The sequence below is a fragment of the Trichechus manatus genome, unplaced genomic scaffold (assembly GCF_000243295.1).
Source record: "Trichechus manatus latirostris isolate Lorelei unplaced genomic scaffold, TriManLat1.0 scaffold00214, whole genome shotgun sequence".
In the NCBI taxonomy this organism is placed as follows: domain Eukaryota; kingdom Metazoa; phylum Chordata; class Mammalia; order Sirenia; family Trichechidae; genus Trichechus; species Trichechus manatus.
The window spans coordinates 3,062,236-3,088,441 of NW_004444150.1; the positions used below are offsets into that span (position 1 = coordinate 3,062,236).

The 26,206-nt window shown below is 62.2% G+C and overlaps 3 protein-coding genes across 4 annotated transcripts in view; 1 reads left to right on the forward strand and 2 right to left on the reverse strand.

The window, feature by feature from the left end:
• The first annotated feature begins 362 nt into the window (after window positions 1–362).
• Window positions 363–8,160, forward strand: SLC2A6 (solute carrier family 2 member 6). 2 transcript variants are annotated; one of them, XM_004388671.2, is made up of 10 exons: window positions 363–454; window positions 902–1,064; window positions 2,211–2,417; window positions 3,033–3,132; window positions 3,730–3,941; window positions 4,332–4,484; window positions 5,688–5,796; window positions 6,325–6,510; window positions 6,699–6,844; window positions 7,876–8,160. In XM_004388671.2, exons 1-10 carry the CDS (start codon window positions 369–371, stop codon window positions 8,029–8,031), a joined length of 1,518 nt encoding a protein of 505 aa, XP_004388728.1. In that variant the 5' UTR covers window positions 363–368; the 3' UTR covers window positions 8,032–8,160. The 2 variants fall into 2 exon arrangements, with proteins under 2 accessions (XP_004388728.1, XP_023598403.1); XM_023742635.1 differs by lacking the exon at window positions 7,876–8,160 and having other exon boundaries at window positions 6,699–7,736.
• A 2,441-nt stretch (window positions 8,161–10,601) lies between these two features.
• On the reverse strand, window positions 10,602–17,962 carry CACFD1 (calcium channel flower domain containing 1). The gene is made up of 5 exons (XM_004388673.2): window positions 17,756–17,962; window positions 14,136–14,208; window positions 13,130–13,255; window positions 11,410–11,517; window positions 10,602–10,967 (listed from the first exon to the last, which is right to left on the reverse strand). The coding sequence occupies exons 1-5, from the start codon at window positions 17,874–17,876 to the stop codon at window positions 10,877–10,879; spliced, it is 519 nt and encodes a 172-aa protein (XP_004388730.1). The 5' UTR covers window positions 17,877–17,962; the 3' UTR covers window positions 10,602–10,876.
• A 653-nt stretch (window positions 17,963–18,615) lies between these two features.
• ADAMTS13 (ADAM metallopeptidase with thrombospondin type 1 motif 13) overlaps window positions 18,616–26,206 on the reverse strand; it is a 30,842-nt gene continuing 23,251 nt past the window's right edge. Inside the window, 10 exon segments of the mRNA XM_004388704.1 lie at window positions 18,616–18,801; window positions 19,666–19,850; window positions 20,929–21,105; window positions 21,366–21,512; window positions 21,834–22,128; window positions 23,037–23,241; window positions 23,445–23,624; window positions 23,707–23,836; window positions 25,227–25,347; window positions 25,900–26,060. Of these exon segments, the coding sequence (XP_004388761.1) occupies window positions 18,616–18,801; window positions 19,666–19,850; window positions 20,929–21,105; window positions 21,366–21,512; window positions 21,834–22,128; window positions 23,037–23,241; window positions 23,445–23,624; window positions 23,707–23,836; window positions 25,227–25,347; window positions 25,900–26,060 (1,787 nt within the window).

Consider the following 26,206-nt stretch of genomic DNA (forward strand, 5'->3'; position numbering starts at 1 on the left):
GGCCCGGCCTGGACCCGGTGCGCACGGATGCACCGGCAGAGGCTTCGCCTCAAGGCCCTCTCTCGGGTGCAGGGTTTTCCCATCTGCAGAGCAGGCCCGGGTGGAGGCGCGGCCCGAGGCCGTGGAGCCCTGACCCAGCCTGGGCCGAAGGTGCGGCCTGCATCCGAGCATCTCGGAGAGTGCAGCCTTCCCATTGGCGGGCGACGGCTGTGCGGGCCGCCCCGCAGCCAATCGCGGCCGAGGGGGCGGGGCCGGCCGGCAGGTCTTGCGGTGAGCCCGGATGGCCGGATGCCGGGCGGGGCACTGCGGCCGGAGTGCGTCCTCCCCGCCGCGGCTCGGACCCCGACGGCCTGACCAGAGAGGCCGCCATGCAGGAGCCATTGCTGGGAGCTGAGGGTCCAGGCTATGACACCTTCCCGGAGGAGCCGGCGCCGGAGGACAGACCGCGGGTCGGGTGAGAGTTGCTGGGCATGGGCTGCGGGCCGTGGCTGGTTCCCTCCTGCCCAGGCATCCCTAACCTTCAGAGGGTGACCACCAAGGGGCCATCTGGTCCCCTCCTGCCCCAGGTGCTCTTTCATCTAAGGAGCCAATCCTCATGGGCCCAGACAGGGAGGACCAGGCCCAGAGAGGGCAGGTGGCTGACCTAAGATCACACAGCAGGCCTCAGTGGCAGAGCTGGGCCCAGATTCCAAGGCTCTTGCCTGGAGAAGGGGCCCCAGCGCCAGTGTCAGGACAGCCGGGGGCTGCCACGCCCTGGAATTCCCCGGGGGAGCTGGTGCTCAGGCCATAAATCCAACCATCTCCACCCTGGCTGCTAAACTGGGAGGCCACTGGGCCCAGGGCGGGCAGCAGTGTGGCCAGGAGGGACTCAGACCCCGGTCCTTGCCACCCAACCCCCCAGGGCCCTGCAGAACAAGAGGGTGTTCCTGGCCACCTTTGCCGCCGTGCTGGGCAATTTCAGCTTCGGGTATGCCCTGGTCTACACGTCCCCCGTCATCCCGGCCCTGGAGCACGCCTCAGATCCAGAACTACGCCTGACCAAATCCCAGGCCTCCTGGTTTGGGGTAAGGGCCATGCTCTGAGCTGGGGTGGTTGGGGGGGCCACTCAGTTCTGTCCCCAGCTAGGGACACCCCAAAGCTCATCCTTGGGACCTCTCCAGCGCCTGGCCTGCCCGTCACCCACCCACTCCAGGCTGCTTAAGGGTGGGAGGGCCATACCCGCCCTGAAACAAAAAGGGGAAGTGAAAGCTGTTGGAGACGTGTGGGAAGAAGGGGAGGTGCCTTCAAGGCCTCAAGGTTCCCCAGACCCACACCCACAGCTGGCTCCTGTGCAGAGCGGATACCTCCCTGGATGATGGGGCAAGACATCAGGAATCAGGGAAAGACGCACTGGCGGGGGCAAGGAAAGTCCCCAGGGCCCAATCACACACATGCCCAGGACAGATTGTGAACAAATGAAGAGAGAGGGCCAAAGCTGGTGGGCCCGTGGTTCTAGAATTATCTTAGTAGCCTCAAATTGTAGAATTACAACATATGGCTAAAATAAGTGGTTGGCTGCTAGCCTAAAGGTTAGAGGTTCGAGTCTACCCAGAAGAGCCTTGGAAGAAAGGCCTGGCAATCTACTTCCAAAAACTCAGCCACTGAAAACCCTGTGCAGCATAATTCTAGTCTGACACCCACGGGTCGCCGTGAGTCGGGGTGCCCTGTACGGCTACTGGTACTCTTACTCCTTTAGCACACGCGAGCTCCTTGACTCCCAGGGTTCCCTGTGAGGCGGGCGCCATCATTCTCAGCTGACGAACCCCAGGCTCGGACAGACGAGCAGCGTGCCCAAGGCACACTGCTAGCGAGTAGCAGAGTCTAGGTTGGTCCCAGTCACTGTCCCCCATGGGGTCTTCAAACACCCTCAAATCTCCAATCCCGGGGCTTCTCATCCCCGAATTCTCCTGCATTAACATATTAGATATCAAACATCAGGTGGACAGCACCCCCATGGACATGTGGCCCCCTCTCCTCCCCACAGCAGGACTCCCTCTGTGGCATCCCTACAATGGGTGTCCACATGCTGCTTGTACACTCTGGAGACAGGGGGCTCCCCTCCATCGCTGGCCTGAGTCCTGGGGTCAGCCTCGCAGCCTGAGGAAGAAGCTGACTCTAGGCTCTGATGGGAGGGGTCTAGACTGGTCTGCCCTTTGCCCTTGTCTCTGCAGTCCGTGTTCACCTTGGGCGCGGCCACTGGCGGCCTCAGTGCTATGGTCCTCAACGACCTCCTGGGCCGGAAGCTCAGCATCATGTTCTCCGCTGCGCCCTCAGCAGCTGGCTACGCACTCATGGCGGGAGCCCATGGCTTCTGGATGCTGCTGCTGGGGAGGACGCTGACGGGCTTTGCTGGGGGGCTCACGGCCGCCTGCATCCCGGTAAGGCCAGGACCACCCACCCAGGCCCTCACTGCCTTCCGCTAAGACCACATGGCCTCCGTGCCCACTGGTCAATGAGAGTGTGTTTGCCTCCCCTGCGCAGCCCAGGGAGCTCGGCCTACCTCCACCTGGACAGCTACTTAGGCAGCTAAATCTTCCCTGTGTGCCCAGCCCAGTATAGACTCTGGAATCCCCAGACTTCCTACCACAGGCGGATGCGTTACTCAACTGGAGAAAGTCCACTTTGAGCAACAGGGAGGAAAGGGAAGTCCCTCACCATGCATCCCCTCCCTGGAAACTCCACACATCATCAGCTGGCTTGGGGGAGTGCCGCAGAGGGGACCACGCTGGCGGAAGGAACAGACACCCACCTGCTCACCCACGGAGGCGGGTGCCCCTGGGCCGGCTAAATTCCCAGCATCTGCCCACTGAACGGTTAGGGAAACTGAGGCCCGAGGGAGGTCAGGCAGTGAGTCATGAGCAGAACAAGAACCCCAGCCTGGGAACTGCCCACCAGAAGCGCATCTCCTGCTTCCCGAGGCCCGTGAGGGCCGCCTGCGTACTTGGCCAGGCCCGGGAACCTGCCTTCTTCTCACCCGAGGCTGTGTCTTGCAGGTCTACGTGTCTGAGATTTCTCCTCCCAGAGTTCGCGGGGCCCTGGGGGCCACACCCCAGCTCATGGCAGTGTTTGGATCCCTGTCCCTCTACGCCCTTGGCAAGTATCTGACCTTCAGACCAGTGCTGAGCACCTCTGTGGTGCAGGTGTGAAAAGAGCAAGGGCACACCCCAGAAAGAGCCCTGGGCCAGCAGGCAAGGTCTCTGGCTCCCACCCAGCACAGTCCCACTGTGCCGTGGGCCTCCAGGCAATGTCCTGCCTTTCCCTGGGTACAAGTCCCACTTGTCTGGGCCCTGAGGGCTTCTCTGGGTTTGCAGCCTTCAAACCATCTTTTAACAGCAGAATGCTCCCATCCGATGCAGTCTTCTGTGGGAAGCCCATGTAGAGGAGATCAGGCTTCCGCTGCTCTTGTGGGGGTGGAGCGGGTGGAAGCCTGGGCCTTGCCTGCTTAGTCTACCCCTTGAGACCTTCCAAGGCACTGGCACTATGTGCTGGACCCTGTGCTAGGAGCTGGACAATCCCTGCAGCCGCTCCTGGCCTAGATCACTCGGGCCTGGGGCAATTAGGGAGGCCTTCCTGTAGGAGGTGGCCCTTGGACTAGACCTTGAATGGTAGATGAGGTTGCTGAGAGGCCCTAGTGGGAAGGGGCTCTGTATCTGGCCCAGGCCCCAGCCCCTGACCTGTCCTCGCCCCCAGGCCTGTGGCTACCATGGCGCTGGCTGGCCGTGGCTGGCGAGGTGCCTGTGCTTGTCATGATCCTGCTGCTCAGCTTCATGCCCAACTCGCCGCGCTTCCTGCTTTCGCGGGGCAGGGACGAGGAGGCGCTGCAGGCACTGGCCTGGCTGCGTGGGGCCCACGCCGACATCCGCTGGGAGTTTGAGCAGATCCAGGACAACGTTCAGAGACAGGTGGGGGGCCTGAGCTGCTGGCTGCCTCCAGCACCCTAGCTCCCTGTGGCCTTGGCCTTTCTGAGCCTTGGCTGCTTTTTCTAGAAAATGGGGATAGTGATAGTCCCCAGGGTGAGGGTCAGGTGGAGGGATGGCGGGCCTGGCCCACAGCATGTCTGTGCAGTGGGCGCTTGAAGGCCAGAAGATACTGACCTGCAGGAGTCTGCCTTGGCCAAGCCAAGGGCTGGGGTGGGGGGCCCCCCTGGGCCTGTCCCCAGGGCCTGGGGTCTCAGTGGGCTGTTCCCTTTCCTGGAGGAGGGCAGGAAGGGGGTCTCCCCATGTGGCCCAGGGCAGGGCAGCAGCCCGCTGCAGGGGTCGCACAGCCCCTCAGCAGCAGCCTTGTGTCTCCAGAGCAGCCGCGTGTCGTGGGCTGAGGCCCGGGCCCCTGAGGTGTACCGGCCCATCATCATCGCCTTGCTGATGCGCTTCCTGCAGCAGCTGACGGGCATCACGCCCATCCTGGTCTACCTGCAGTCCATCTTTGCCAGCACTGCAGTCCTGCTGGTGAGGCCCCACCCCTGGGAGGGTGGGGCAAGGGCGCTGGCTCGGGGGTCAGGGAGAGGTGGCGGGGCATTGCCAGGGTAACGAGCACCCAGGGCAGTCTCTAAATTGCACCCCCCCCAATTTCGAGCGCCCAGGGCCAGTCTCTTAAGTTGTGCTCCCGCCCACCCAATTTCAAGATGAACAGACGTTGACAGCAGCGAAGGGTTGGCAGAAACGCCTTCCCCCCTCGTCTGGCGGCCTCAGTCAGGCGCCTTTCGTATTTGTGGCACCCCGAAATGTCATTCCGTGCCTCTTCTGGCGCTCCCTTGCACTCGCGCCCTGGGGGGCAGGTGCCCCCCTCTACCCTCTATCACTCCACTGCTGTGGGGGGCACTCCTACATCTGTTCCCTACTGAGCATCTGCTATTGCCAGACATCAGGCACCCAGGAGACAGACAGACGCGACCCACTCCATGCAAGACTGCCACCCACCTGTTCTCAGGATAGTGTTTTCCGGAGCTTGTCCCCACGGGGTGCACACGTTTCGCGTGCTTGGCCGCTAAGCAGGTTGACCACCCAGAGGCACCTTTGAAAACCCCGTGGAGCACAGTTGCACTCTGACACACACGGGATCGCTGTGAGGCGGAGTCCATTCAACAGCAGCTCGTTTTTTTTTTGGTTTTTTGAAAAGCGTTTTAAAATAGGATGGTGGTGGTGCGGTGATTAACCGCTTGGCTGTTAACCAAAAGGACACCAGTTTGAACCCACCAGCCACTCCACGGGAGAAAGATGTGGCAGTCTTCTTGCATAAAGGTTACAGCCTTGGAAACCCTATGGGGCAGTTCTACCCTGTCCTATAAGGTAGCTGAGTCAGAATGGACTCCACAGCAGTGGATTAACGCAAAATACTCCGGATCACAAAGGAGGCCAGTGCTCCAGAAAGGCAGATCCCTTGGGGCCCACAGACCCCAGGTCCCGACGCCTGTGGGATCTGGCACTTGTGAGGAGGCCCTGCTGCCCGAGCCTCAACTTCCTTGTCTGCATGATGGAGACAGTGGCATGGCTGGGTAGCTGTCCCAGGCTCAGATGAGATCTGATGATTAAATCAGAGCACAGGCCAATAGTCATTGTGAAGCCGGGCTGGCCCTGGGCTCAGGCTGGGGTAGAGTGGCTGGGGACGAGCGGCAGCCAAGGGTCCTGAGCATGGCGTCCCCCTCCCCGCAGCCCCCCGAGGACGACGCAGCCATTGTAGGGGCCGTGAGGCTCTTCTCTGTGCTGATCGCTGCCCTCACCATGGACCTGGCGGGTCGGAAGGTCCTGCTGTTCGTCTCAGGTGAGGTCCTCCCCCGCCCACCTGCCCGCCCTCCCGATCCATTCAACATCTGCTGCGTGTGCCTGGACTGGGTGCGCAGCACCCACAGCCCTGGGTTGGCCCAAGCCTGCCCTCGGTGGGTACCATGTGCTGGGGGCTCTGGGGGGTGCAGGCAGACCGCCTTGTTGGCCCAAGCCTGCCCTCGGTGGGTACCGTGTGCTGGGGGCTCTGGGGGGCCCGGGCAGACCACCTCGTTGGCCCAAGCCTGCCCTCGGTGGGTACCGTGTGCTGGGGGCTCTGGAGGGCCCAGCCTGCCCAGCGCAGGGCCCAGGGTCTGGCACGCACCAGCTCTCCAGAAAGGCCTGCTGGAGCGTGGGATGTGTGCGCACCCGAACCAGGTGCCACAGTTCAGTGCCAGAAGCGCACGCTCTCTGCAGGGGTCTCTCAGCACAGTGGGCCGCCATGCCCGCTCTCAAGTGGGCACGCAGGGAACGGGGAGGGAGTGCCGCTCACAAGTCCTGGCCCCACGAGGGCCACCTGTGTCCCCAGCATCCATCATGTTCGCTGCTAACCTGACGCTGGGGCTGTACGTCCACTTGGGCCCGAGTCCGCTGACCCCCAACGGAACCATAGGCCTTGAGAGCGCACCCCTGAGGGACAGTGAGCAGCCCCTGGCCTCACCCACCAGCTACCTCACTCTGGTGCCCCTGCTGGCCACCATGTTTTTCATCATGGGTAGGTGTGGCAGCCACCCCGCAGGGTGGGAGCAGATTAGTGAGGGGACTGGCCTCTGTCCTGGGGGTGGGGGGAGGGTGCCAGGGCAGGTGGGCAGGGTATTGCCCCGAGGCATCTGGGGTTGGGGCTCAGGGTCTCTTAGGAGCTCAGGGGTGGCAGACGCCAGCCTGGCCATCCGTCTCCTGCAGGCTATGCCATGGGCTGGGGACCCATCACCTGGCTCCTCATGTCGGAGATCCTGCCTCTGCGCGCCCGCGGTGCGGCCTCGGGGCTCTGCGTCCTGGCGAGCTGGCTCACAGCTTTCGCCCTCACCAAGTCCTTCCTGCCTGTGGTGGTGAGTGCTCACTGGGGCCCACCGGTCCGCTCTGTACCAGCACTTCTCTGCCATCTCACCGGGTCCTCACAGACGCCCAGACAGATCAGGTCCCACCCCCACCTGAGGCTGAGCAGCCAAGTGAGAGGGCCTCGCACGGGCGCCCTCATTACAAGAAACAGACCACAGGAACGGTCCCCAGAAGCCAGGCCACCACCCAGGCCTGGGCAGGACCCGGCCTGGTGCTCTGCTGGGGCCTGAGGACCCCACCTGCCACCGCACTCTCCCTGGGTGTCCAGCTCCCTCCCAGGTGGTGGGGTCTGCAGTGTCCCCTGCTACATAAGGCCACAGTGTGTGGGTGTGCATGCCCACACACACATACTCGCTCACACACACTCAGCCACCCCTCCTGGCCTAACTCCATTGCCAGGTTCAAACCTCCAACCGAGACCCCGGAACCAGAATCTCGGGTCTCAATTCCAAATTCCCCCAACAATCAGGCGTGGCTTGGGTCCATGCCCACCCTGAGCCAGTGTATCAGGGTGTGAGAACAAGCATTCCAGAAAGCAGGTAGGTCAGCTGGGAACGGGTGTGGTGCAGGGGGTGGCCCCAGAAGAGTGAGTGCCCAGCCAGGTTGTGGCAGCCGGCCTCCTGCAGGCAGGGCATGGGTGGATGGGTACCAAGGCAAGGTGGCTGAGCATGGAGCCCTCAGGCAGGAAGGAGACCCCAGTCCATCACCGAGTGCAGCCTGTGAGGCCCCGAGACACTGTGGGAGCCCCAGGAGGTCTCTGAGCAGGGGAGTAGCAGGGGCAGGGCCCACAGAGCTTGTCCAGGGCAGGAGGACCCCCGGGTTCTCCGTGTGACCCCAGCCCTGGGCCCTGGCCAGTGTGAGCAAGGCCCACAGAGCTTATCAGGGGCGAGTGGACCCCCGGGTTCTCCGTGTGACCCCAGCCCTGTGCCCTGGCCAGTGTAAGCAGGGCCCACAGAGCTTGTCCAGGGCGAGTGGACCCCTGGGTTCTCCGTGTGACCCTGGCCCTGTTTTCTGCCCCCAGAACACCTTCGGCCTGCAGGTGCCTTTCTTCTTCTTTGCTGCTGTCTGCCTGGTGAACCTGGTGTTCACAGGCTGTTGTGTGCCCGAGACCAAGGGCCGGTCGCTGGAGCAGATCGAGTCCTTCTTCCGCACACGGAGGTGGTCCTTCCTGCGCTAGGTCAGGTTCCTGCCTGGGAGGGGCAGCACCAGCCAGCTGGCCACAGCCCACAGCACTGCCCGCAGCCTGCAGCTGGGACCAGGCGGCCACAGCAGAGTGCAGGAGGACTGGCCAGAGCGAGCAGGCCCCCGCCAGACCCCTGTTCTGGCTGGGCAGGCAGGACTGCTGTCCACCTTGGCCCCAGCTCAGGCCGCCATGCTGGTGGACACACGAGCAAGACCGTGGGGAGGCAGCGGCCACGGGTGCAGAACACTCACTGGTGTCCAGGAACAAGGCCCTCTGGGTGACCTCGGGCCTCACTGCTTACTCATGGAGCCCATGGCCCACTCCCAGTCCCTCATGGGCTCTGCAGTGAGGACCGAGGGAGCACAGGTTGGAGGTGGAGCAGCTACACCATCACGCTGCCCTGGTCCTCACAGTCGCCACCAGCAAGCATCTCGGCGGTGGGGAGGATGGCAGGGGTCTGTGCTGGGGAGGGCCTGGTGGACACCACAGGGAATGTTCCTGACTCCCAGAGGCCAGGGCATGGGACCCAGGCATGGCCTGCACCAGCCGGCCTCTGGGACCAGGGCCCTCAGCTACTCCCATTTGCGGATTGTGTTCACCCAACTTACGAAATAAAGAAGGTGGGCCCAAGGGTGGCCCTCAGGAGCAACGAGGGGCATCTCTTCCAGTGGGGGCCCCACTGCAGCCCTGGCAGGTGGCCTAGGTCCAGGTGCTCCAGCCACGGCCACCAGGGCCTGTAAGTCCCCTTACAACTCCTCCCGCTGTGTGTCCATAGCAGTGGGGAGGCAGCCCGGGAGGTAAAGGCCCAGCCACGGCGTCGGCGCTGCCCTGGACTCTGGCTCCAGCTCACCAGCCATGTAACTGAGTGCAGGTCGTTTTCCACCCCTGAGCCCGTCTCCTGCCTGTGACACTGAGCACCTATGCCCATGACGTCCGCCCAGCACCCTGAGGCAGGGGTGAGACATCTGAGCTGCCCCTCTTCCTCTCGGCACCACGGACGGTAGCAGGCAGAGTGCAGAGTGGGCAAACAGACTCCAGGTTCCTTTACTGCTCAGAACACAACCAGACGTTGGGAACACACAGGGGGCAGACCGGAGCGCGGACAGTGCCCAGCACAAGTGGGGCAGGCCGCGCCACGTGCAAGGCTGGGTGCCGCCGTGGAGGCTGCCCCCACCAGGAAGTAGGGCCACGGGCTCAGGGCCTGCCCGGTGACAGTCTTGCTGCCACCTGGGGGAAGCACCCACCCCTCTGGCCTACGGGTCCCCCTACTCTGCAGTCTGCCCAGCACCCACTCATTCCCCACACAGGGCAGAGGTGTGACCTTCCTGATCCAGCCCCCAGGCAGGGACAGAAGGGTGGGCAGGGCCTGAGCGCCTCCTGGAGGTAGACAGGTCTTCACTGCACACATGGGAGCAGATACACAGAGAGAAGGGCCTAGAGCCCACAGCCCTTAAAGCCAGCACTGGCCGAGGAAGGTGGCCCCAGAGGACCCCGGAAGGCACATGTCCTGCCAGGCTAGCTGCCCCCGCCCCCACCACCCCAGGGCTCAGCCTGGTCGGGCATGGGGGAGAGGCTGGGGAGGACGCTTCCCCAGCCCCAGCGGAGCCGGGCAGACCCCACCCAGTGAGTCCCCACTTCCAACTCGGAGCCCGCTGTTCCCTTCAGCCCCTCCTGGAAACATGGCCTCAGCCTAGCCTGGGGCTCTTTCAACCCAGTGAGCTCGGCTGCTGAGCTCAGGCTGGGGCTCAGATGGAGCTGGGCCACCAGCCCTGGACTCCTCCAGGCCCTGCAGATGCGTCCCAACTGCAGACCAGGGGACGAAGACTGTGGCCGGGAGGAGAGTGGGGATGTCTCCGTGCTGCAATGCGCCTACCCGCCCCGCCTGCCCTCCATGCGTGCAGTGGGGACAGCTCAGTTGGGGGAGCAGCTCGGCCTCTGCCGGGTTCCCAAGGCAGGAGCTCGGAGAGGGCAGGGCTAGGGTGGAAGGGTACCTGAGTCGGTCAGCCTGGCCCGGAGCTAATGTGGGCACCTGCACGGGCAGGAGAGCCTGCTCTGCCCCTACTGAGCACCAGTGCCCGAGGTGGGTGGGGGACAGGTCCACAGGAACGGGACAGACGGGATGTCCCCAGGTCCAAGGTCCCAGGAGCTTGGGAGGGGGCACCCAGCCCAGGGCTCCACTGTCAGGTCATCGCTGAAGCTGCTCACTGGTGGGGGTGCACTTGGGAGAACTGTGGCCCCCACAGAGAGCAGAGTGGCAGCGGGGAAGCCGTGGGCAGCAGAACAGCCCCAGGATGCAGCCCTGCCATACTCTCTGCCCATACAACAGGGGTCAGGAACAGAGGCCAGCCCAGGGTAGCTCAGCCTGCAGGGGCTCCATGCCTGAACAGTTGGGGAGGCTTGCTCAGGCCAGTGCCTGGGCCCCAGTGCCGGGTGGGCTGACCTTGCAGGCATCCCTCCTCCTGGCCGTTGCCAGGTCCCCAGAGGGGCTACCCCAGCTGTGGGGGGTCTGAAAGTCCACCCAGAGCCCCCTGCAGGCTGAGCCAGGCTGGGCAGGAAGGAGAGGCCAGGTGGACTGGTCGCCAGCTGTGGGGCTCTACTCACCCCCAGTCCCACGGCCTGGTCACCCGCTGCAGTCTCCTGGCTGCTCAGAGCCCTGCCTGGCTCTTCGGTGCCCCCCGAGTCAGGACCAGGAGACGCCCAGCTGGGGAAAGTGGCCACTGGGTGCTGAGGATGAGCACAGAGGGCTGTGGGGGCCAGGTGAAGGCTCCTCTTCCAGGCTCGTCCCTCTGGATGTCACACAGAACAGGGACAGTCACGGGGAGAAAGGGCCCTGACTGCGTCACAGCTCCCCTTCCAAGCTCCCCGTCAGCTTCTCCTCGTCCGCCTGCTGCCTCTGCTGCTGGATCCTGGCATAGGAGATGGCGTCGCCCCTGGGAGAGAGAGAGGTGGCATCACACTGGGGATGGGGATGGGCCCCAGGCCAGCCTCCCAGCCCCCACCCCATTCCTGCAGTGACCCAGGTGTGGTCTGCAGGCAGGGTCTATGGGGCCTCTGGGTTCCCCAGACAAGGACACTTCCCTGGATGGGGGCACGGGCTGCCAGGAACACTGGGGGAAGGAGGATTCAGAGCCTCGGTCTGGGCTCTGCAGGAGAGAGTGACCACTGACTGGGACCTGGGTGGCCTGGAGAGGAAGAAGCTCTCGAGCCGTCCCTCTGCAGGCCGCTCTGAGTCCTGAGAGCTGGACCCCTTGGAGACACGGCTGGGGGTCACTGACCACCTCAATGCCTCGGTTTCCACAGCTGTAGAGCAGCGCCACCCGCAGACCTCCCTTCTAACACAGACCCCGCGCGGGGGCCTGGCAGCAGACGCACTTTTTGCCCAGGGCAGAGAGTCCATACAGCACGCCGGTGGCGAAGGCAATGGCGTTCCCCAGCAAGGTGGTCAGTGTCAGGCTGATGACGATGGGGACGACAGCCATCCTGGGGAGAAATGCAGGTCCAGGCTCCACGCCACCCACAGCCGGCCCCTACGCCCAGGTGCCCAGGCCATCCCAGCCCCCTCAGGCAGCCGTGCAGGAAGGATCCATCATAACTAACGGGACCGTGTTCACGGCCAGGCTCAGAATGCCCTGGAACACCCTGCACTGGTCAGCGTGAGTCTGTGCATTTTCAGGGGAGAGAACGCACAGCTGTCACCAGATTTTTCAAAGGGTCTAGCAGCACTGATGTGGCCCAGCCCCTCCCTGTTCAGAAACACAGGCCAACTACGGCCCAGCGAGAGGCTGGGACCAGAAAACCTTGTGTCTAGCTGCGCCCCTTAGCAGCGCTGTGACCGTGGGCAAGGTATTTCTCTGCGGCTGTGTCTCACTCGAGAATGGGGATCAGGCCTCGCGGACAAGTTTTGAGATTCAATGACGAAAAGCATGTTAACTCCTTCACATGGTGCCTGGGACGTCACAAGCACTAAAGAAACAGCAGATCTTGCTCGCGACAGTAAAGCCAGCCGTATCTCAACAACTAAGCGCCCCAAAATTAAAATGCATAAAACACGGGGTCTCGTTACTGCAAGGTTAATGCCACAGAGCACCTAACTGGCTCGCAGGTTAAAGCCAGATCCGTCCAGTCCTAACCACAGTTTGGCGTCACCTGGTGGCAGTGCCAACTCCGGCTTAAATATCGATGGGGATGATTCTGGATCCCATGGCTGGCTGGGACTCCTGGAGTTCCTGGGTCAGGAAACACTTGAGACTTGAGGACCAACACTCTGCATGCTACTTCCCTAGAGGAAGTTGTCTGTGCCTTCCCCACCCCGGTGCTGTGTACCACCCTGACATCTGTATTTGTTCTGAGAGGTGAGACACAGCAGGATACTACTCTGAATATGCACCGTTGTGTTCTTACTGTCAAACCTGTTGGCCCTCCAGGAAGGGAAGGGACCCTCTAGCCTGTTTTCATTTCTAAAGATAATCCAGAATACTAATGACTACTGCTCTGCTGCCACCACCGAGAGCTGCTGAGCGGTCCCTGAGCACTGGTCACGGTCTGCAGAAGGTCCGTGCGGTAAACCTGTCCTGGAATACTTCAGTCTTAACCACTCCGACGTGAAGCACTCTATGCTGAGGTCATTGTGAGGAATACGAAAGCGAAAGAAAAGCACATCTGGAGGCACCAAGTTTCTGTTCTGCATCCTGCGTTCTCCCCGAGAGCCTGCACGGAAACAGCATCTGGCTCGGCGGGAATCTGGCTCCGTAAGCCCCAGCTGGTGGACCAACATTCCAGGTGTCTCCCGCTTTTCTCTATCACACGCAATGCTGCGGGTCACACGTATCTCGTGTACCTCTGAACTCTTGTGTGACGACAGCAGTAGACTGCGTTCCTGACACACAATCCCGGGGTCACATCTTTAGCAGCTATCACCAAATTACTCCACACAAAGGCCAGCCCGGTTTAAACCTCTCCCGAGAGCACGTGAACACACCTGTCCCCCACCCCAACCCACCCTCGCCAACACCATCCCCTGCCCTTTGGGTCACTCTGTGAGCAAAGTTTTGGGGGACCAGCTGCCCCAGGCCCGGCCCCGGCAGCCACTCACCCGCAATAGAAGGCGGCTTTCTGCCAGGAGCGCAGCTGGTCCACCTTCTCCGCCATTGTGTTTGCAAACTCCACGAACTGGCAGCAGAAGGGCGCCTCACACAGCAGCAGGATAAAAGCGTTTATGCTGCGGGAACGAGGGACAGAGCGCATGACCGAGAGGGGGCAACCCTGGGGGGCAGTCCCCACTGCCAGAGCCACCCAGAGCGCCACCCGACACTCAGACTGCTCGCCACAGCCCTTGGCCTCTGCAGAGGGTTATAGTGTCCCCCCAAAATGCATGACAACCTGGAACCCATGGATGTGACCTTAGCTGGAAATAGGGTCTCTGCAGATGCCGTTAGTTAGGGCTATCAAGACGAGGCCGCCTGGATTTAGGGCAGAACTCAATCCAATGACTGGTGTCCTTGTAGAAGAGGAGTGGGCAGAGAGACAGAGCAGGTGAGATGAAGTGGAGGCAGAGCTTGGGGTGATGCAGCCACAAGCCAAGGAACACCAGTCAACACTAGCACCCACCAGAAGTTAGGACAGAGGCCTGAGCCAGTCTCTCCCTCAGAGACTCCAAGAAGAACCAACCCTGCCGGCACCTTGATTTCAGGCTTCCCAGGCCTGCACCCCTGCCTTCCAGGGGGTCGGGGCTGCCCTGGTGGGAGGTGGCAAGGAGCCCTCGCTATACTCTGATGTGCCCCTCTGCAGCCCTCCGGCTGTGACCCTGTTCCTGCACGGCTCACCCACCTCTGACCCCAGCCACCGGCAGGCCCCTCCCTCCGCTCAGCCCTCGGCCAGCCTGACCTGGCACCGCCCACACTGTGGCCCAGGGCACCCCAGAGGGCCAGGGCCCGCCTCAGAGTGTGACTCAGAGGGTCTGCATGTTCCAGAGGCACCTGAGAGCGGCTGGCGTGGGGGCCGCCGGGCCTGACCCCACTAAGAAAGCTGACACAGGGGTGTGAAGGTGAGGACCCACACCCCGGGCCCCGTCAGGCATGACGGCCCCGCAGGCTACTCACATCATCCACACGCCAGCCGCGATGTTGAGGGGGTGGACGGTGATACAGCTGAAGAGGCCGGAGATGGCGCACGCTTGAAGGCAAGAGAGACAGGCAGGGGTCAGCAGGGAGGGCAGACGGCAGGATGGCCGCCAGGGAGACAGCCGCCCAGGGAGACGGCCAGACGCAGGAGGGGAACCCGCCGGAGTCTCCTCACGGCACCCAGCCTCCCCCTCCAGCGCTGCGCCACACGCACTGAGGCCGTGAGGACGTCCGTCTGGCCGCCCGAGCCCCGGCTATACCGAGGCCGCCCCACAGGGAGGTCGGCATGGAACGATGGCTCCACCCAGACCGGGCCAGGTAAGGGGTCAGTGTCCCCACCCACAGGGCCCGCCACACCAGAGGTCCTCGACTCAGAAACGTGGCTCGGATGGTGGTCGAGACAGGGGTGCTTCTCTTGGAACAGAAACCTGGACCAAGTAACACCCGGACTGCTGTCCCAGCTCCCACTTTACACACCAGCTGAGTGACTGTAACACAGTCCCTTCATCCTTCCCTCCTGCACGAGGCAGGTTCCCACAGCCGGCCAGCCCGCTGCTGAGACCAGGGGCAGGGAAGGGCCACACGAGAGGGGCGGGTCACCACCCTGGGAGGGGCAGGTCACCACCCTGGGAGGCGCGTGTCCTCTTTTTCCCTGAAAACGTCCCAAACGGGGATGATCCCACCGTCTCCTCTCCCGAGCGCAACACCAGGCAGGGTCTGCAGGGCAGCCTCCGCTCCCACCCACAGCCTGCAGCCGCTTCAACAGGAACACCGGGGGAAACCGGACCAGGGCCTGGAAGCCAGGAGTTCTGGGCAGGAACCAGCCCTGCCACCCCGGAACGGGCAGGGCAGGAAGCCAGGCCCCCCAAGGCCGCAATCAGCAACCAGCTCATTAAACTTGCAGCAGCTCCTTTGCACCTGATCCCTCGGATGTGGGCCTGGAATTCGCAGCCACTCTCCCGTGTAACCCTATCCACACAGCGGGCGATGGCAGAGGAAACCGATGAAGGAGCCCCAGCTGCAACAGGGCATGCCCTCGTGCGTCCCCAGGTCTATTTCTAAAACGAAGGACTTTCAGCCTCCCAGGAAGGTGGCTCGCGTTGACGCCTGTCAGGAACACGTGCCTCAGGGAATCGTGAAGACGGGACGTCTAGCCAATACCAGGCTCCCCAAACGACGATGCTCCCGCCTGACTGTGGCTGTGCCAGGTCTCGCTGACAGCCCGCCTGGCAGGTCCTGCTGCTGCAGCGTCTCCACCTCCTGTTCCAACCCTCCCTGCTGCCCAGACAAGCAGGCTCCAGCCGGGAGCTCCCTGAACAAAGGGCTGAGGACATCCACGCGGAGTCTCTTCCACGTAGAGCGGGGTCACCGTATCCTCTCCTCCCAGCACCACTGCCCCAGCCGTGCTGCAGGACCAGGGTCAGCGCCTCCCCAGCGCCTCCCCCAGGCCCCCACGGCCCCCCACTGCAGAGGACAGGCACCCTAACCCAGAGGGAGCACCCGAAGCACACCTGTACTTCATCTCTAACTGCCTCCCACGATTCTACCCCATTAGCACTCTACCCTATCAAACGTCCTTCAGTATTCAGACAACACCCAAAGGTCCGCTTCTGCAGATGAAACTGACGGTTCAGGATAATGTCACTAGCATCTCCTGAAGCTTCAGCTGTAGCCCTGACACAGCACCATTAACTCCTGGGGCGAGCCCAGGCACCCCCGTCTGACACACACAGAGCTGGGTGGGATTCAGGGGCGGCCTGGGAATCTGCAGGGCCGCCAACGCCAAGATGAAGGGGCCTTTCCTTTCTCTACAACTGACCGCTGTCACCGCTGTCACCTTCCCCAGCCCCAGCCTACCTGTACCCACCCACCCCCACTCTAACCTCCCGGGGAAACAGCAAACCAAACGTGTCTACAGCCTGGCCGGACCACAAGCCACCAGTCTCTCCACAGGTCAAAAGTGTGCTAGCTCTGAAGAGCAGTGACAGCGACTCTCAGGCCTCTTTATGATTTGGGGTAAAACCCGACCATCGCCACCCCTGGGTAAGGGCCACCACAGCGTCACCTTCCAGGGTAGCACCCCCACCTGGGCATCCTTCCGCCCTCCACCCCACCTGGCAGGACTGAGGGCTGAGGACAGGGACCTGGGAAGGTATACCTTCTTGCAGACGCAGTCAGCGCCTGCCTGCCCAGGCCTGAGCGCTCTGTGCCAGGCAAGCCGGGGCGGGTCCTGCAGACTCCCCACAGAGGCCCCCTTCTAAAACCGACCTGCTGTGCCCTTCCCACTGCTAACTCATGGCGCTGAGGCAGACAGAGAGAACAGAGAAGACCATTCAGGTCTATATTTGCTTCTGGAAAGCCTGCTAAACCAAAACCAAAACCAAAAACACCAAACCCACTGCAGCTGAGTTGGTTCCGACTCACAGTGACCCTATAGGACAGAGTAAAACTGCCCTACAGGGTTTCCAAGGCTGAAATCTTTACGGGAGAAGACAGCACCATCTTTCTCCTGTGGAGCAGATGGTAGGTTCAAATTGACGACCTTTTGGTTAGCAGGTGAGTACTCAACCACCGAGCCACCAGGGCTCCTGAACACCTGGTACATGGTCTTTATCATACTTCTGTACCCATCTGCCTTATGTTCTTCTTGGGCTTCCGCTAAGCAGCCTGGCTGCCCAGGAACTTGGGACCGGTCTGTGTGTCCAGGATGGGTCCATGGGGCCAAGGTAGGAGGGGAGAGGAGGCGGAGGCAGCCGGAAGGGGGAGAGCTGATGGGGGAGATTGTACCGGCCCCCAAGTGGGTGGAGAGGCCACCTCCCTCAGGTCACTGCCCAGCCTCCCTAGTGCCAGCTGTTCCCTGGTACCGCCTGACCGCAGGAAACTTCCTGTCACAAACCCAGCTGAACGTGCACTGGCCCACTAGTAAACAATCTCCGCCCCAAGGCTGGGAGCGCTGCGGCCCCCACCCATCGAAAGCCCACAGGTGAGGCTTGCTAAGTAGGGCCAGGCTGAGCTGGGTGCAGTTACCTGCATCGCGCAGCAAGAGTTCACCAAAGCCCTTCAGGTTGGTGCTGCCACTGTCCTTACTGTACAGAAGAGGCGAGGCCAGGGGGCGCGCCTTGGCCACGAAAATGGCACCCAGATCCGAGCCTAGGCTCCCGGCCGGAGTCTAAGTTCCCTCCTGGGAGGGCCCAGAACCACCAGCCTATTCCTGGGCCCCAAGAACCAAGGCGAGAGACTGGTAACCATGTGAACCCCAAGGGCACTCGCTCCCGGCTGCCCCGGCAGGCCCCGGCCTGGGAGGCGCCCACCGCAAGGCCCGGGAGGACTGGCCTGCGAAGGCTGCGCCACAGGCCTGGGACCCCCGCCCGCCGTCCCCAGGCCGGCGCCCCCTGGGTGACGCGAGGGCCGCGCGGGGGGGAGGGCGGTGATACGGAGCTGTCCAAAGCCCTGCAAGCCTCGAGGGCCCTCGGCGTGCGCGCGCCCGGCACCCCCGGACCCCCCGGGGACCTCCGGCAGGCTCCCGGGAAGAGGGGCGGGGCCCAGGGCGCGCATGCGTGGCGGCGGCGGGCGGCCCCACCCCCGGACGGGGTACTCACAGATGGCCCCCAGCACCCCCGACAGGCGACACAGCCAGCGGTACCACCACGTCATGCCTTCCTCCTGCGCAGACGGCAAGGAGCTGGCGGACGCCGCCGCCGCCCCGCCCGCACCGCTCATGGCGCCGCCGTCCCGCGAAGCCCACAGACCGCACAAAGGCCCGAAGCCGGCCCGCGTCGCTGCGGCGCGCGGCCTTGTGGGAGCTGAGCCTGGAGCACATAAGGGGCGGAGCCCGCCCGAAACGGCGCGGCTCATTAGCATAAGGGGCGGGGCCTTGAGGCGATGGGACACACCCACCCCTGGCATTCGGACCGTCCAGCCTAAGAATAGCACACGGGCGGAGCTACGTGTAGAGTTAATAGGTGCGCCAGGCTGGGGTCCCTATCCTGACTCCACACGCCCTCGCCTTTCGTTCTCCCTGGGTAGGAAGAAGACAGCGAGGAGTGGCAAGGGCTTGCCGAGGTCGGGAATGGGTCTGGAGTCCGACCAAGGCCCGGGAACCCCCCGCCAGCCGTGGGAAAAGCTCTTAAGTCAGGTTTGCACAGGTTAGGAGAAGACGTTACCTCGGCTGCAGCTCCTCACAAAGATCCTTTTATTGGTACCGGAGGGGCTGCGGGCTGCCTCCCACACCCTAGCCTTTTACACTTTTGGAGGAGACCCCAAGGCGACGCCTGAGTTGGAAGGAGTTAGAAATGTAAGTCCTCAGAGTCCACCCCTCCAGGCTGGCCAGGCACCGCAGGTGTTCAGTAAGCGCCACGACCCTTCCGTTGCCGGCTCAGATCCCCGTTTCCAGCACGAGGAAGGTACCCCCTGCGCCGTGGTCAACTGAGACCCTGCACAGAGGAGCTTGCAAAGGAAGCTAGGGCTGGGCCGGGCCCCCCTCTTCCTGCGCTCTATGGAGGGTCCAGTACTGGCCCCGCAGGCTGGCGCGCGCCTCCAGGAAGCCCTCGCTGAACTCCACCTCGGCCTGGCTGCCCTCTGACTCCCAGTAGAACGACTGCTGCCCGCGGAACGTCGAGGTCCTCAGGCTGTGGATGTCCCGGATCTGCGAGGAAAGGGGTAGCCACAAAGGACGGGCCACATGTGATAATTAGCTAGCATTAGGGGAGCCCTAGTGGCGAAGTGGATTAAGAGCTACCGCTGCTAACCAAAAGATTGGCAGTTCGAATCCACCAGCCGCTCCTTGGAAACCCTATGGGGCAGTTCTACTCTGTCCTATAGGGTCACTGTGAGTCAGAACACACTCGACGGCACCTAACAACAACAATATCTAAGGGCTCCCACATCAGGATCACACTGCCCAGGGACAGAGGATCAGAGAATTTACAGCGCTTTCCCCAAGCACAGAGTGGGGCTGAGCTGGGATCTGAGCCCAGACTAGGTATTCCAGGGCCCAGGCTGCTTCCTCCAGGGGAGCTGATACTTTGCAGAGAAAAGCTCTCCCAGGGCATGCAAAACCTCATGGCGGTGGGGCATTGGCCTGCTCTCTGGCAAATTAAATCAGCGTTTAAAATTATGCTTCAATCCTGGCTTAACTGGCAGTCTACATCAGAAGAAGTCTTTTCTATTTCACTTCCGTCAGTTTAAGTCCACCCAGAAGTACTTCAGAAGAAAGGCCTGGCGATCTACTTCTGGAGAATCAGCCATTGAACACCCGATGGAGCACACAGTTCTACTCTGACACACGTGGAGTCCACATGCGTTAGAGCTGACTAGACGGCAACTGGTTTAGGGTGCTCGATAACCGTTTGTTGGGTGAAGAAGTAGGGAAGGCGCTTTTCTCCCGTGCTTTGTGAATGACTTTGAGGATCTTCTAGCCCAGCACCCACCCCATCCCCATCCCCAGGTTCCGCTGTCCCAGAATCATAGCAGAGTTGCCCTATTCCTGTCCTCCCCTTGGTGGCCTCACCGAGATGTAGCCAGTGTCTGTCCGCTCAGTCCTTATGCCCACGTCGGTGACCAGGGCGTGGACGGCCATCCGGGCCCGAGGAGCCACACTGATGAAGACCCGGCAGCCCCCCGCGCTCCTCCCGTCTGGACTCAGCGAGGGGCTCACAATTTCACCCCAGGGTCCAAAGAGCTGCATGTCACATTCTGCGGGGACAGCAGGTGTGGGCTGGATGTAGGCCACCTCAGGGATATAGGAGCCCAGGCTGACCGTGGTGCCGGAGGCCAGGGCAGCTCACAGCCAGGAAGCAGGAAGCAGTGGGAGAGGTGGCGTGGCACTGTGGTCAGGAGGCCCTGCTGAGCCCCAGCCCTACCACTGCCCGGCTGGCCCCAGGACCTGCTGCGAAGGCCCTAAGGGCTCTGCGCTCGGCCCCTCCTCTTAAAAAGAAGGTAGCGCACACCTGGGAGGGTCGTTTTTAGGATTCAGTGAAGTCGTGTGCAAAAGTGCTTAACACTGCGCCGGGCACAGAGGGAAGCTATGCCACCACTGTCCCAAGGAGCCCGCCTGCCTGCGCCCCCCAGGCCTCCTGCAAGGTGAGTGCCCACGTGCGTGCAGGAGGAGGGGAGTAGCCGCGTTTCCCAAAGACTCAGAGCCTGTGCTCTTGGCTGCAGCACGCCTGCGGCTGCGGGTGGCAGCAGGCAGGGCGGCTGTGTTCAGTCTCCACAGAGGCTGCCCCCTTGTCATACCCTGAGCCCTGGGGGAACTGGGAACCTCTGCACCCGGCTTTGGAAGCCAACTCCAGCCAGCTCGTGGCAACCGGAGACCTATCAAAGCAGGGCACAGATGGGGCAGGTGTGCACAGTGGTAGGGTGTGTGTGTGTGCGTGTGCACGTATGTGCGAGCATGCATGCACACACCCAGCTCTGCGAGGGAGGAGTGAAGAAGCCAGAACAGGACTGAGGGAAAGTGGCTCACAGGAGCAAGCCACACGAGAGACAGCGAGCCCAAAACGCTGCCCAGCCTGGTCCCCAGTCCTGCCCAGGCATCCTAGAGGGCCTGCGTGCTGGGGACCGTGTGCCGGGCAGCGGCCTGAGGGGTGGGCTGAGGATGTGACAGAGACCTTGTCCACCCCTCTAGCTGCTTGGCCCCAGAGAGGAAGGAACACTGCATACACTCCAGAGTCTCACCCAGACCGCTCCCCTCCTCCTTGCCCACTGCCCCTCAGGGCCGGCCCCCCAGTGACAGCAGCCCCAGCCCAGCCACCCACCCGGCGACTGGTGGTACCTCGGTGGGACGGGTGCGGGGCAGGCTGGCCCCTGTACCGCAGCACCACGCCACCGCCTGGCCGCACCCGGCGCTGCCTCACGGTCAGGGTGTTGCTCTGGGAGCTGAAGATGGTGCCAGCCAGCTTCCTGCACATCTTCCCCCACGTGAGCCTACTCCACAGCAGCAGCATCTCCCCTAGAAAGTGGCCACGCGTGAGCGCCCAGCACTTTCCGCCCACGGGCAGCACCACGGCCCAAGGTGGACTGAGTTCAAGTCCCCACTCTCCTGCTGACAGCTGGACTCTAAGTCACCAGGCACCATACTTCATCCCTCCCGGCCTTGGTTTCCTCATCTGTAAAATGGGGGCAGTCACACCCCAGTCAGCAGATGGCCATGGTGAGTGATTAAACGTAAGGGTTTGCATGGAGTGACCGCCCATGGGGCCCTGGACGTACCAGCACTGCAGTCGAGGGAACTCTCAAGGACGTGGAGGGTGACCACCTCCCCCAGTGGCCGCCCGATGGCTACCACGCAGTCCGCCTGCCCTGGGCCTCGAAGGTCAATGGTTCCTGCTGGCTTGAGGAGCTGCCGTCCACAGACACCTGAGGAGGGATAGCCCACGGTGAGCAGAGTTTTGAGGAGGGGGCTGCACGACGCCCACAGAAGGGTGGAGCGCCTCCCTGTGAGGGGGCCGTGTGTACAGCAGCACACAGGCCAGGGGGTCACACAGATCCGGCACTGTGGGGCCCTGGCAGACTGCTTTCTCCTGACAACAAAAGGGAGGCGAGGGCCAGCCCTGAGCCCACCTCCCGAGCACACCCTCCTTCACCTGCTGTGGCCGTGGATGAGCCCCAGCACTCCCGGTGGAGCTTGCCCACCCCTCCTGCAGCCAGCTCCCGAGGAAAAGGAGGAAGGAACGTAACTGGACTCCACAGGGCTTTCTCGGGGGCTGGCCAGGAGCCCCTGAGTCCAGGGAGCGGGAGAGGGGAGGCGAGCAGGGGCCCTCGGCTGCTCTGTGGTCTGGCCTGCAGCAGTAACTTCCTTGGGGGGCACCGGGCTGGGCGTCCCCTGCTCTCCACAGGGACCCGCCCAGCAACCCCGCACCGTCACTGGCTTGGGCAAATGCTGGCAGAAGTCAGCTGGCACGGGCGCCCGGGCCTTTGGTCCGAGGCAGGAGTCCTGCCGGCGCTGGATGCCGTTCCCGCAGGAGACGGAGCACTGGCAGGAGAGAGGGGAGGATGGTGGTCTCCGCTCTGTGCACCCGCCACAGGCCAGGTGAGAGCCAGTATAGTCTTTGCACAACCCGGGAGGCAGGAAGGTGTCTCCATGGCTCAGATGAGGAGACTGAGGCTCAGAGAGGTCACCTGCAGCCGGGCCACGTATGTAGGAGAGGGTTCAAGGATCAAGCCCAGTCTCTAACCATCACACTCTCAGCCTCTCTGCCTTTCCAACCCCAGAGCAGTGACCAGGGCTCCTCAGAGGGGTCTGACCCCCCTCACCCGTCCCTTAAGCTGCTCTTCTCCCCACCTCCACCCCGCCCTCCCTCTCATCTCTGCCCCCACCCCAGGTGCCTCGGTGGCTCTGGGGGCGGGGAGGTGCTGCAGGGCAGGAGCCAGGCCTCGCCTCCTCGTCTGCGCTGCCTCCGTGCCCCCCACACTGAGAGTGAGCCCCCTGAGGGGCCTGAGCCTGTGTATCTCTGTCTTCCTAGCACCTGATGGCGCTCACTCATCTGTCATGGACTGAGGTGTCTGCTTCTCAGAGTGCCCTCAGAGCCGGCCCCCCAGGTCTCCAGGCCTCACTCCTCATCTGTCTCTAGGCGTCCCAACTGCCCCTCAGCAGACCCAGCACATCATGAGTCTGGAAACTGGGTGGAGCCCCAACTGTGCCACAGAACATACCCGCAGAACCTTTACACGTGGAGCTGCCTGGGCCCCCCGCCCGGAAGTTCTGGGTCAGCAGTGGGGGGGAACGAAGCTTCACAGGTGACGTGCCTGAGGTGGGGGGCAAGGACTCTCCCCACCCTCAGAGGTCCCATGGATCAAAGCCCGACCCTCCCCCACTGAGGTGGCCCACGGCAGACATGGCCCCAGCCCCCCAGGGAGCAAGGGCCCCGCTGCCGCGCTCACCTCCATCCACGTGCTGACATGCCACCGGTAGGCACAGCGGGCAAGCAGGCAGGGGATGGTGGCCTGCGGCCGTTCCAGGCCCACACAGGCCACCTCGTCCAGCTCAATCTCTTGGCCTTGGTCCAGCCGCACGCAAGCCACCAAGCGCCGGGCGGTACCAAGGCCGCAGCTGGCTGAGCAGGGGCCCGCTGGCAGGACCCTCCACCTGCAGGGAGAGAGGGGCCCTCAGAGCGCTGGCTGGCCTCACCCAGCCCGCGCCTGTCTGCCCGGAGCCCTCCCACAGCTGGCCCTGGGCTGAATGTTCAGGAGCAGTAGAGCCCTACTCGGGAGGTTTTATCAAGCCCATTCCCCAGATTCCAGAAGAGAAAACTGAGGCTTAGAGATGGGAGGTGGCTGGGGAGCGAGCACCTGGCGGGGCAGGGCTCCGGGCTGCAGTCCTCAAGGGGATCGGGCCGGGGCAGCCGCCCGCACTTGGCATGGGGCAGGGGGATGGTGCGACCGTGGTCCAGCCTCACACAGCGCATAGCCAGTGGCACCTGGCCACCTCCGCAGGTCACTGGGCATGGTGCCAAGGCTCGAGTCTCCCACCTGCAGGAGGAAGGCCAGTGCTCTGAGGGGCCGCCAAGGCCAGATGCCTGCCCTCCTCTCTGCATGGTCCTCCCCCACTCACCGTCCGGGACACAGAGCAGCTTGGCAGGCCTCCTGCCGGCTCCTGGGCCTGCTCGCTAGGTCACACAGCTCTTCCGGGACTGCTGTGCCACGGGTAGGGTCCACGCACACGAAGCGCACCTCCCTCAGGCCTATGGGGGAGTAGGGACCCCACGCCCAAGAGAGGGGCTCAGCAAGGCCTGTGGCCACCTGGCTCGCCAGAGAGCTTCCACAGCTAGGGCCATGTGAGTTCGAGTTCTGGCCCTGCCACGTTCCCATGTGTGACCCTGGGCATGTGACTCAGCCTCTCTGACCCTAGGTTCTCCATATAACGGAGCCCACTTTGCAGAGCCATTTATAAAGATTTAACAGTGAGATGCAAGTGCCCGGCACATAGATAGCTGCTCAACAAACGGTAGCTGCTACTGTTGACCGAGAGGCATCGTAAGAGCTGTGATTTGAAAACCTCTTACTGTGTTTATCAGGGAGATGTCATTACGGCCAGTGTCCTCTCTCCTTCAGGGGTATTCGCAAAAGAAATCTCTTTCTGATTTCAGTTCTAAACATGCTGAGGTTTTACTGAGCAAGTGCTTAGGGTTTTAGTTTAAGAATGCAGTGTTTCTTCCTGTTATGGGTTGAACTGGGGGTGTGCTGGAATCCTAGCCCCTGTGCCTGTGAATCTGATCCTGTTTAGGAATAGGGCTTTCTTTGTAGGGTGTGTCCTGAAACTAATCACTTGTGAGTTACAGCGAATAACACAGACACAGACAGAAGCAAGCATGAAACCGGGGAAGATGCCACGTGAAGATCGCCAAGGAGCGGAGGAACACTGGAGCTACAGATGCTGAAAGGGACAAGGATCCTCCCCTAAAGCTGACAGAGAGCGAGCCTCCCCTCCGAGACCGCCCTCAATTCCAATTGTTGGCCTCCTGAACTGTGAGAAAATAAATGTCTGCTCTTGAAAGCCACCCACTTAAGCTATTTCTTTTACAGCAGCACTAGAAAATTGAGATAGAATTAAGACACAACTAATTTTGGCCAACTGGAAGCTCAGAGCTAAATTTGGGGCCCACCTCCTGCAGCTCTGCTGAGTTTAAGGAATACTCTTGGGTGTAGTATTATCTGGCTTTATTATTTTTTCCTATCCTCCATTCAATCAATCAATGTATTTCAAGTGGCTGCCAGGTATTTAGCCCGAGTCTCCTTGTAGGTGATTTCACGTTCTTACAGTTTGGGTTTACTGTTGTTGTTGCCTTCAAGTCGATTCTGACTCATGGCGACCCCATGTGTGCAGAGTAGAACTACTCCAGAGGGTTTTCAAGGCTGTGACCTTTCGGGAGCAGATCACCAGGCCTGTCTTCCGAGGCACCTCTGAGTGGATTTCAGAAGCCAACCTTTCGGCTAGTAGTCACATGCTTAACCCTTTGCACCACCCAGGGACCTATGGATTTACTGTCAGCCACCTCAAATCCTTTCTAGAAGTAGGAAAGCAGATCAGAGTGCTCACTGTGTCTGCTCCTAAGAGTCCTGGAGGCCCCTCACCTCGGCCACAGGAGACGGAGCAGGGCCCGCTCAGAGGAATCCATGGGTGTGCACTGAGAACCCCTGGCCTGGCACTGCCCAGTGGGGGCGGAGCTTCCTCCCCTGGAGACGTCGCATCCAGCTGCAAAGGGAGCAACAAGCTGGGGATCTCCCGGTCCCAGAGCACCCAGCCTTCCACCCCACCCGCCCCAGTCTTTCTGGGAGAGAGCAGAGCTCGGTAACTGGTCCCAGCACACCAGGGACTGCCTCCTAGCTGCCTTTCTGGAAAGCCCCCTGCCCACCCCAACCTCGGCAGGCTCCTCACCGCAGGAGTAAACAACATGACCAACCGTGAGGGGCAAGGGGGCCAGCGCTGGCCTGAGAGCCAACGGTTTGTCAAACCCCACCGGCTCAAGCCCCTGGACGCCAGTGGCTGGATTAAACTCCTCCTTATCCGAATCTAATAGGGTCTGGATTCTCTCACACGGGTTTGCAAGTGGGGAGGGAGCCTCCCAAGAGGACCCTGAGTGCCCTGTCTCTAAGTGGACCCTTGACAGGGTATTCCCAGACAACGGCCCTGGGAGAGCATGCTGTTTTCTCTCCGGCCCGGGAGGAGGATGGGACTGGGGCTCCTCCTTCTCCTGGCCAGATGAGGACCCAAGGGCTCCAGCCACCCTCACCCCAGGGCACTCACATGACCCCAGCCCTGGTGGCATGCCATCCCGATGCAGGGTGTGAGTTCAGGCAGCTTCTCCTCTGTGGAGCATGGCCCAGCAGCCGCCAGAGCCTCCTGGCCTTCTGCCTCTGGCACACATGTCCTGTTCTGTGTGGCTGGGCCGGGGGCCAACACCTCCCTCCTGCGGACGGCACAGGACAGTCAGCAGACCTGCTGCTGCCATTGGCTATAGGTGCAGCGCAGCCCATGGGGACGTGAATCTGCTCCCCGACATCCAGGAGCCCCCAGGGGTCTTTCTCTCGGAGTTTGGGGTTAGCTGAGTCAC

Excerpts from the sequence above, each read along its gene's own strand:
- CACFD1 (XM_004388673.2), bottom strand. The coding sequence starts at position 17,876 with ATGAGCGGTGCGGGCGGGGCGGCGGCGGCGTCCGCCAGCTCCTTGCCG. Across the intron at positions 14,209-17,755 it reads GGGGGTGCTGGGGGCCATCT|CGTGCGCCATCTCCGGCCTC; the intron begins GTGAGTACCCCG and ends CTTGCCTTCAAG. Across the intron at positions 13,256-14,135 it reads GCGGCTGGCGTGTGGATGAT|CATAAACGCTTTTATCCTGC; the intron begins GTGAGTAGCCTG and ends TCGTTCCCGCAG.
- SLC2A6 (XM_023742635.1), top strand. The coding sequence starts at position 369 with ATGCAGGAGCCATTGCTGGGAGCTGAGGGTCCAGGCTATGACACCTTC. Across the intron at positions 2,418-3,032 it reads TCACGGCCGCCTGCATCCCG|GTCTACGTGTCTGAGATTTC; the intron begins GTAAGGCCAGGA and ends TGTGTCTTGCAG. Across the intron at positions 6,511-6,698 it reads CACCATGTTTTTCATCATGG|GCTATGCCATGGGCTGGGGA; the intron begins GTAGGTGTGGCA and ends CGTCTCCTGCAG.